The 10024-nt window shown below is 42.8% G+C and overlaps 1 protein-coding gene across 17 annotated transcripts in view; it reads right to left on the reverse strand.

Annotated features, from left to right (window-relative positions):
* Positions 1 to 5384, reverse strand: part of PPP1R12B (protein phosphatase 1 regulatory subunit 12B) — a 237868-nt gene extending 232484 nt beyond the window's left edge. For 7 of the 17 annotated variants that reach the window (XR_638991.4, XR_638985.4, XR_638984.4 and 4 more), the window contains exon 1: positions 4824 to 5381. Coding sequence is in view for 9 of the 17 variants with exons in the window: in XM_009189870.4 (XP_009188134.2) it covers positions 4824 to 5114 (291 nt within the window). In the remaining 8 variants the exon portion in view is untranslated. Of the gene's footprint in view, positions 1 to 4823 lie in introns of all 17 variants that reach the window. The other 10 variants (XR_638996.4, XM_009189887.4, XM_009189935.4 and 7 more) reach the window with 7 other exon arrangements.
* Positions 5385 to 10024: the final 4640 nt, after the last annotated feature.

Here is a 10024-nt window from a genome sequence, read left to right on the forward strand (position 1 = left end):
CACACCACCACACTCCGGTCTGGGTAACAGAGCAAGATCCTGTCACCCAAAAAAAAAAAAAGAATAGGGAAGAAATTCTGTGAAACAAATGAAAGTCATTTTTATCTATACTTTCAAAAACAAAAACACACACACACAAAGCTGAGTTTCCCAATATGCCTTTGAGGTCCAACATAGTCTGATGCAACATATTAAGCCATTTGAAGAGGTAAGCTACTAAAATGGTTCAGGACAGACGACTATTCTAGATGAACAGTAATAAAGGAGCAAACAGGATTTTCTGAATCCTATGTTGCCATGGGTCCTGACACTAAGCAGAATTCATCAACATTCAGGGTAAGGAAAAAGTAACTTCAAAGGTGGAACTAGGAGAGGAATGAGTAATACATTTAGAATAAAAGAGAAAAGGTTAAAAGCACAAGTTTTATTTTACCATATAAGTTAGCACACAAAATATACTATTTTATATGGAACTGAACACACAGTCACCTTGCTCATCTTCTGTCTCTGTCTGAATGTAAATTGCTCAGCCTATCCTCCTCCCCTCACTTGTTCCTATCTCCATCTCTTTTCACGAGAAATACGTGATTTTAGCCTCCCTGAGGCTACAGCGTCAGACTGAAGCAACTCTAGAATGACAAAGGCTTATTCAACTACAAATTGAATTCCAGTCTGGGGTGCCCATGAGGGTCCAAATTTGGACCCTGCACTTCACAAAAACAGTCTGAATTTCTTTTTTCTTTTTCTTTTTTTTTTTTAAACAGAGTCTCACTCTGTTGCCCAGGCTGGTGTGCAATGGTGTGATCTTGGCTCACTGCAACCTCCACGTCCCGGGTTCAAGCGATTCTCCTGCCTTCAGCCTCCCTGAGTAGCTGGGACTACAGTTGTGCGCCACCACACCAGGCTAATTTTTGTATTTTTAGTAGAGACAAGATTTTGCAATGTTGGCCAGGCTGGTCTCGAACTCCTGACCTTGTGATCCACCTGCCTTGGCCTCCCAAAGTTCTGGGATTACAAGCGTGAGCCACTGCCCCAGGCCACCCGTCTGAGTTTCTGAGTCAAGTATGGAATTATTCTAATCTCCTTGATAGTCTCCTTGATATTCATCCAAATGAAAACTGATCAGACTGTGCTAAGAGACAAGACCTATGGTGACTGGCATCCAGTATCCCTCACCACACTCAGCACAGATTTAAGAGTCAATGTAATATGTGCTGAAGTAAGTAAGCATTCATTTTAATGAATCCTAGAAAAATCTCTTTTCTGAAAGCAGGTACTTGCCTCTTCCAACAGCAATAATTTGGTAGATACAGTTTTTAAGGGCATGTATCTAGGCCTAGAGTACCTAAGATTATAATGCTAAGGATACCAAGATAGGTGCTAACAGTCAAACTTATTCAATAAATAAAAGAAAAAATTTAAAGTACTAGACCACATAGAATTATTAACAAATATTCCTGGCCTTACAATGTGTATATGCAAATGAAACAGAAATTCCTTTGTGAACAAACAAGTGCTTTCAAGGGTTCTATAATCAGATTAGTACCTTGTTCATTAAGGACTCTAGGACAACACATGCATACACATCAAATCTTAATATAGTCACTGAAATTTAGTCTGCATCAGTTTCCAAGGCTTTCATCAGAGTTGGTCTAACCTTTGAGATACTTCTTATCCCAGTCTAATGCAAGTATTATTAATAGGCCCCCTGGAGCTTGTTATCTTTGACTCAAGCACCTCGTGGTCTCAGCAAAGGCTGCCAGGAAAGAAGGTCTCTAAGTCCAAAAGAAGCATCAAGGCACCACAAGCTGCAGTGCAAATCATCTACTGTGACATTGTAGGCGGAGAAAAACTGTCCCCCAGTATTATCTGGGGGCTACTAACATGCCAAGACAATAATCCACAGTTGGTCAAGTGGCCATGGTCAAAAGAGAGAAAAGAAGCAATTATCCAGATAATTTATATCATGCTTATATAACAGATGGACATTTTAAATAAATAATTCATATAATTATACCACTCACTCTGCATTTCACAGAAGGTGAATCTGTTGTAAAGTAGGTGGTTCAGCTACGGATAGCTCCAGTCTCACTTTTGAAAATAGTCTTTTACGTACCTTAGGAGTTCTCTAGGTCGACCATGCATGGTGGCTCATGCCTGTAATCCCAGCACTTTGGGAGGCCGAGGCGGACAGATCATTCGAGGCCAGGAGTTTGAGACCAGCCTGGTCAACATGGTGAAATTCCATCTCTACTAAAAATACAAAAATTAGCCGGGCATGGTGGTGGGTACCTATAGTTCCAGCTACTTGGGAGGCTGAGGCATGAGAATAGCTTGAACTTGGGAGGTGGAGGTTGCAGTGAGCCGAGACTGCACCATTGTACTCCAGCCTGGGAGACAGAGTGAGACTCTGTTTTGTTTTATTTTTTTTTTTTTTTTTTTTTTTTTTTTTTTTTGAGACGGAGTCTCACGCTGTCGCCCAGGTTGGAGTGCAGTGGCGCGATCTCGGCTCACTGCAAGCTCCGCCTCCTGGATTCACGCCATTCTCCTGCCTCAGCCTCCTGAGTAGCTGGGACTACAGGCGCCCGCCACCGCGCCCGGCTAGTTTTTTTTTGTATTTTTAGTAGAGACGGGGTTTCACTGTGGTCTCGATCTCCTGACCTTGTGATCCGCCCGCCTCGGCCTCCCAAAGTGCTGGGATTACAGGCGTGAGCCACCGCGCCCGGCCTTGTTTTATTTTTTAAAAAAACAATAACAACAACAAAAACTTCTCCAAGTCATGGAAAAACATATTGTAACTCTTTGGAAACTGACTTGCAATGTTCTGAAGCCAATAAAGGCCCGTTGTCTGGATTCAAAGATGTAATTTCTCAACAGAAGACCTCAAATCTTTAAGCAGCTTAATTTTTACCTGAATTTGTCTAGAATTGAGTATACCTATTCAATTTAACTCCTTGTCAGCCCTATAAATTGAAAGGAACGCTTATATTGCATTTATAGATGTTAAAAAAATTAATAACTGTCATCCCCTTCTTCTCTTATTTCAATAGATTACTAAGCTGAGCACAGTGGCTCACACCTATAATCCCAGTAGTTTGGGAGGCCAAGGTGGGTGGATCTCCTGAGGTTGGGAGTTCGAGACCAGCCTGGCCATCATGGTGAAACCCCATCTCTACTAAAAATACAAATATTATCTAGGCGTGGTGGCAGGCACCTGTAATCTCAGCTACTTGGGAGGCTGAGGCAGGAGAATCACTTGAACCCAGGAGGTGGGGGTTGCAGTGAGCCAAGATCTCGCCATTGCACTCCAGCCTGGGCAACAGAGCGAGACTCCGTCTCAAAAAAAAAGAAAAAGAAAAACAAGAATTCACCTTCCCAAATAGTTCAGAAATGTAAAGTTTAAAATTTAATGTGGTTCTCTTAGCTTTTATCTCATTTTACATTCAGCTCCTTATTAAGTGGGATATAGATCTCTGGGATGTAAATCTGAAAAATCCATGCCTATGGGTCACTTCTTTACTTTCTAACTTTGCACAAATAATTTTCCTGAGCTTCAGTTTCCTCATCTGTAAAATGAGAATAACAACACTACCTGCCACACCTACTTCAAAGGATCACTGCTGAAACTCACATGGGGTAAGACATATGAAATCAAACAGCAAAGCACTCTGCAGATATTGGTTACTACCTTAGATGGGGAAATATTATGAGCAGGAAAAAAAAAATGGGTACAAATTAGGGTGAAAAAGTTTCTTCTACCTGAAAGAGAAGGGTTGCAAACATAGAAGTAACTTTAAGCTATTGACTAAATATATTTAGGGAAGTGGTCTGACATAAAGTTGAGTTATTATTTAGAAGTGGATTCTCATGCCAACACATTCACTTTGCACAGACGGCAGAAGAAGAAAAAGACAAAAGATTAAGAGTGGGTGTCCGGCTCTCAGCTCACCAAAATAACTGATTTGAGGCGAGAGGGTGTAGTTAGTCATGGCAGTCAGTAGATAGAGAATATTGCTGCATTAGGTGATGAACTATAAGGTGTCGTTACCAAGCACAGATTATCCACAATCCATATAGTATAGCTATGTATAGGGCATGGGATTTCTATAGAGCGCTTTAGAAAAAAAATAGAAAAATAGAAAAGCTATTCCATAAGTATTAAACAGACAGAAGTAATTCAATAACTTAGTTCTCCACAGGAAGCTCTCGGGGAGGTAGCATTGCTGAGAAGAAAGTTAAGATATCTATAACAACGAGGTCCGGGGTGTTCTAGGAGCTATAGCCTAGAGGCGACACAAACTGTTTTTAAGTACTACAAATCAACAAAACAAGAGGTGTGGTTTCAGACCTGCTTGTCTTTACCCGGTATAGGGCTTTACTCTTTAAGTGATCTAAGATATTCTATAATGGGGACACACAACAACTGAATTTTCTGAAAGGGCATCAGACAAATGACACTGTGCCTATGAGTGACACGGCGTGCAGGCACGCCAACCAGACATAAGTGAAGATAACTAATCTATAGGGATACGACCAGGGACAAAAATCACCAGTAACCATGACAACACAAGTAGGTGGAGGGAAACACAAACACTGACCAAGCAGCGGGGTGACACTATTCCTTCAGGTAGAGAGATCCTGGGGTCAGAAAAAGACTTGATTAGTGGAGGAAGCTGGCCAAGAATGAAACCGATTAGCCCAAAAGGGCAGTGTCCATGCAGAAGGACTCGGCGGCAACACTGATACTCCCCATGGGGCGGCTCGCAGGGTCAAAGACACATCTGTAGGAAACTGGACGCCTCTAAGACCGAGAAAGGAGTTACCTGGTGCAGGGCTGTCAAGCCGTCCACGTTGACTGTGTTGATATCAGCACCTCTTGCCAGAAGCTTTCTCACCTCGTCGGTGTCCCCGCTAGAGCAGGCGGCCAGGAAGACAGCACCGTCCTCGAAGCGGACCCTGGGGCTCCCGCGCCTGGTCAGCGGCTGCCGCCCCGCGCCTCGTCGCTCCGCGGGCTCCTGCTCTGTCAGCGAGCCCCGCCAGCGCCGAAGCTGCTCTGCCCGCCGCATTCGCGCCGACTCTGCCCGCTTCCCTCCTAGGTGCTCCAGCTCCGCCATTGCTCCTGCCTCGGCAGCTGCTGCCAAAACTACCAACACTAAATTACTGTTGGGGCTCGGGTTGCCGCTGCCGCCTCCCTCAGAGCGCTTCAGCCGGGAGCAGAGGGCGGAGACCCTCGCGCCGCCATCTTTACTCCTCTCGCCACTAGCACCGCCCGCACGCTCCCTCGGCTTCAATACGCAGCCGCTGCCCGGCCTCGGATCATCACGGGACTCGTAGTAAGAGGCCTGCCCTAAGTGCACTTGGTGGCCGTAAGGGAACTACAAATCCCTGGATGCATCAGAAAAAAGTCGAGGACCGACAGCTCTTTCACCACGGGACCCAGTGAGGTCACCTTTGCCCTAAAGCTGGAACTGTCTCCTGGACTGGCGTCAGCCTCTTCCTCTGGGCATTTTGGGAGTCGTAGTTTATTCTTGTTATGACTGGTAACTAATCTTAGCTCCCTAATTATCACATCAATTCTTTGGAGTGGAAGAGACGCGATAATTATTCCTATTTTCTGGAGGGGAGAACTAAACATTAAGTACCTAAACGACTGGATTCTATATCCTAGTTCTAAGTCTAGGGTTTTATTAACATGTGTATTAATCACAGCAAATGTGAATGTGCGTGGGGAGGAGGAGCAGTATTACATGTTTTACATAAATACTGTCAACTTACTCCAGGCCCAGAAAAGATCTTGAAAATGATGCATTCAGATGTAGTGAGAAGAGTTTAAGCTGTGAATTTAAATTGAATTCACAGCCGTAGACAAATTACTTGACTTCTCTGAGCCAGTTTTCTTATGTGAAAAATGGGAATAATATCTCACAGGGTAGACGTGTGGATCAGATAAAATAATACATGCAAGGATGCCTAATACTATCTTTGGCACATATTGCATCCCAATAAATAATTTCTCTTCCTTCTCCCTCCTCCTTCTCCTCTACTCTTTTCATATATCTTAAATTTTTACAAGACAGAATAGATGTCTTCCGTGATTTTTATTTCTTTTCTTTTGACACAGAGTCTCACTCTGTCACCCAGGCTGAGTGCAGTGGCACAATCACGGCTCACTGCAGACTCAACCTCCTGGGCTCAAGTGATTCTCCCACCTCAGCCTCCCAAGTAGCTAGGACTACAGGTGCCCACCACCACACCCGCTATTTCTTTTATTTTTTTATAGAGACAAGGTCTCACCATGTTGCCCAGGCTTGTCTGGAACTCCTAGACACAAGCGATCTCCTGCCTCAGCTTCCCAAAGTGTTGGGATTACAGTCCTGAGCCACTGTACCTGGCCCATGATTTTTTTTTCAAAGCTAGAGAAAGATACTATCAAGCATACTAAATCATACTAAATTCCTAAGGTAGCAAATAGGACATTCTTATGTTCCCCAAGACTGGGTTAAAAAACGTATATCTGTCTGATTGTTTTGTTTTGTTTTGTTTGAGACAGGGTGTCACTCTGTCACCTATGGCATGGTCATGGATCAGTGTAGCCTCAACCTCCCAGGCTCAAGCAATCCTCCCACCTCAGCTCCGCAAGTAGCTGGGACTACAGGCCTGCGTCACTATGCCTGGCTAACTTTTGTATTTTTTGTAGAGACCGGGTTTTGCCATGTTGCCCAGGCTAGTCTTGAGCTCCTGGGCTCAAGTGATCCACCCACCTCAGTCTCCCAAAGTGTTAGTATTACAGGCATGAGCCACCACATCCGGCCAGTCCGATTGATTTAATAATTATAACCTCCAGTGCTCTAGCCCTGAACAAAATATAATTAAATGTGTTACCCATAATGAAGGAGTACATATGCAAATATTAGATTATTTAAACATTTCTGTATGTTTAAAATTTTTCATTTAAAAATGTTGCAATGGCCGGGCGCGGTGGCTCAAGCCTGTAATCCCAGCACTTTGGGAGGCTGAGATGGGCGGATCACAAGGTCAGGAGATCGAGACCATCCTGGCTAACCTGGTGAAACCCCGTCTCTACTAAAAAAAAAATACAAAACACTAGCCGGGCGAGGTGGCGGGCGCCTGTAGTCCCAGCTACTTGGGAGGCTGAGGCAGAATGCGTGAACCGGGCCGGAGCTTGCAGGCTGAGATCCGGCCACTGCACTCAGCCTGGAGGCAACAGAGTGAGACTCCGTCTCCAAAAAAAAAAAAAAAATATTGCAAAATGATGAGGTATTGTAAAGAAACTTTGTATATTCTGTCATGTGAAAATTTACCTGTTCTAAATTCCCTGTGAGGAAATAGAGGTAAAATCATACATTAAAGGGAAACAATCAGTTATTGAATTGAAAACCTTAAATGAAAAGTGACATATAAATGTAAAAATTATTATGTTTAATAATACTGTGTCTACCCACCATATGCTTTAGTAGGGTATTCTTAAATACATTATAAATACTAATTAAACCTTATGTCAAATCTGTGAACTATGAATAACAATGTACATAAGGAAAATCAAGGTATAATAATGTATACATTATGTAACCTCATTTTCCTTGCTACATACATTTATTTATGGCCATGATAGAACTTGTCATGTCTCATCATTTATTGCAATTAAAAATTTTTGGCCAGACGTGATGGCTCACGCTTGTAATCCCAGCACTTTGGAAGGCCAAGGCGGGCAGATCACTTAAGGTCAGGAGTTCGAGACCAGCTTGGCTAACCCCATCTCTACTAAAAATACAAAAAGTAGCTGGGTATAGTGGCAGGTGCCTGTAATCCCAACTACTCAGGAGGCTGAGGCAGGAAAATCGCTTGAACCTGGGAGACGGAGGTTGCAGTGAGCCAAGATTACACCACTGTACTCCAGCCTGGGTGACAGAGCAAGACTGTCTCAAAAAAAAAAAAAAATTATTCATGAGATTTACTTTGTAACATATCACAGTGGGACCTCCTCTTATTCCAATTCAGCCTCTTGCTGATAATTTGTATTGCCCTTAAGCACCCAAATAGAACTCTCAGTAAAGGATAAAAGAAAAATTGATATTAAATCAAATAGGTAGGAATACTCAGCTAGAAGCCTAATCCTATTCACAGTTCTCATGCATCATTTCAATATTATGTTCCTGGTATATGATAGCTGCTCCTATATATATATAACTTTATGTTTTACTGGCATACTGGTCTTCTAATAAGGATTTTTGAACTGGAGTACATTTTTCAGGGATCAATAATGATGATTCTTTTGGCTGCATTCTTTTTGTATTCAGAATTAGGAGGCAAAAAATATCTAATTCCAGTTGTTTAAATAAGCTAAAATTGACCCACTCCAGGTTAAATCCTTACTTTCCCAAGAGATAGGAACTAAAATTTCTTTCTTTTCTGGAGACAATTGGTACCAACATAACTCACTGCAGGCTCGAACTCCTGAGCTCAAGCAATTCTCCTCCTACCTCCTGAGTAGCTGGGACTATAGGCACATAAAATAAAATTATGTTATTTTATTTTTAAGCAGAGACGGGTCTCGCTATTTTGCCCAGGCTGGTCTTGAACTCCTGGCCTCAAGCAGTCTTCCCACCTCAGCCTCCCAAAGTACTGAGATTTTAGGTGTGAGCCACCATGACCAGCCTGAGCTTAAATTTCAACAAGAATTCAGTCTCTTTTTCTTTTTCTTTTTCTTTTTTTTTTAAACGGAGTCTCCAGGCTGGAGTGCAATGGCACGATCTCAGCTCACTGCAACCTCTGCCTCCCGGGTTCAAGCGATTCTCCTTGAGAAGCTGGGACTATAGGCGCTCACCATCATGCCTAATTTTTGTATTTTTAGTAGAGACAGGGCTTCACCATATTGGCCAAGCTCTTGACCTTGTGATCCACCTGCCTCGGCCTACCAAAGTGTTGGGATTACAGGCATGAGCCACCACGCCAGGCCACGAATTCAGTCTCAATATAAAGAAGTTCCAGGAAGCCAGAAGTACTTCCTTACCATACCTATTTTATTTGCTTCTTTTCTTTTTTTTTTTTTCCTGTGGAAGTAAGTATGTAATACCTTCTTTGGAGATTTTACAGAAAAGTGTAAGTAGCTAAATTCCTTGGATAGTTTAAGTGCATACCTACTTGGAGAGAAAGAAATATAGCTTCTGGCTGTATGATTATTGAAAGTAGTAATAATTATTATAATCTAATTAATTTTACAGGCTCGGCCAAAAAAGATGCCATGAAAACATTCATCTACCTATAATGACTTAAAAAGATTTTCACATCAAAATCCTATTTTTTCTAAAACATCTTTCCCAACCAGGGCTTTCTGAGAATAACTTACACAATCAGCTCATTAAACAAGTATGGTAATTTAAATTTCCTAAATAAGTACTCCATTCTTTTATTATTTATTTTTTATTTTTGAGACAGGGTCTCACTCTGGATTTGCAGTGGTGCAATCACAGCTCACTGCAGCCTCAACCTCCTGGGCTCAAGCAATCCTCTTACCTCGGCCTCCCAAGTAGCTGGGACTACAGGCATGCACCACCATGCCTGGGTAAGTTTTGCATTTTTTGGTAGAGATGGGGTTTTGCCATGTTACCCAGGCTGGTCTCAAACTCCTGGGCTCAAGCGATCTGCCCACCGAGGTCTCAAAAAAATAAAAAATAGGCCAGGAGCAGTGACTCACGCCTGTAATCCCAGCACTTTGGGAGGCCGAGGCGGGCGGATCACAAGGTCAGGAGATCGAGACCATCCTGGCTAACACGGTGAAACCCCATCTCTACTAAAAATACAAAAAATTAGCTGGGCAAGGTGGTGGGTGACTGTAGTCCCAGCTACTCGGGAGGCTGAGGCAGGACAATGGCATGAACCCAGGAGGCGGAGCTTGCAGTGAGCTGAGATTGCGCCACTACACTCCAGCCTGGGCGACAGAACGAGACTCCGTCTCAAAAAAATAAAATAAAATAAAATAAAATAAAAAATAAAAAGAAATAAA

Source organism: Papio anubis, chromosome 1 (assembly GCF_008728515.1).
Source record: "Papio anubis isolate 15944 chromosome 1, Panubis1.0, whole genome shotgun sequence".
NCBI lineage: Eukaryota > Metazoa > Chordata > Mammalia > Primates > Cercopithecidae > Papio > Papio anubis.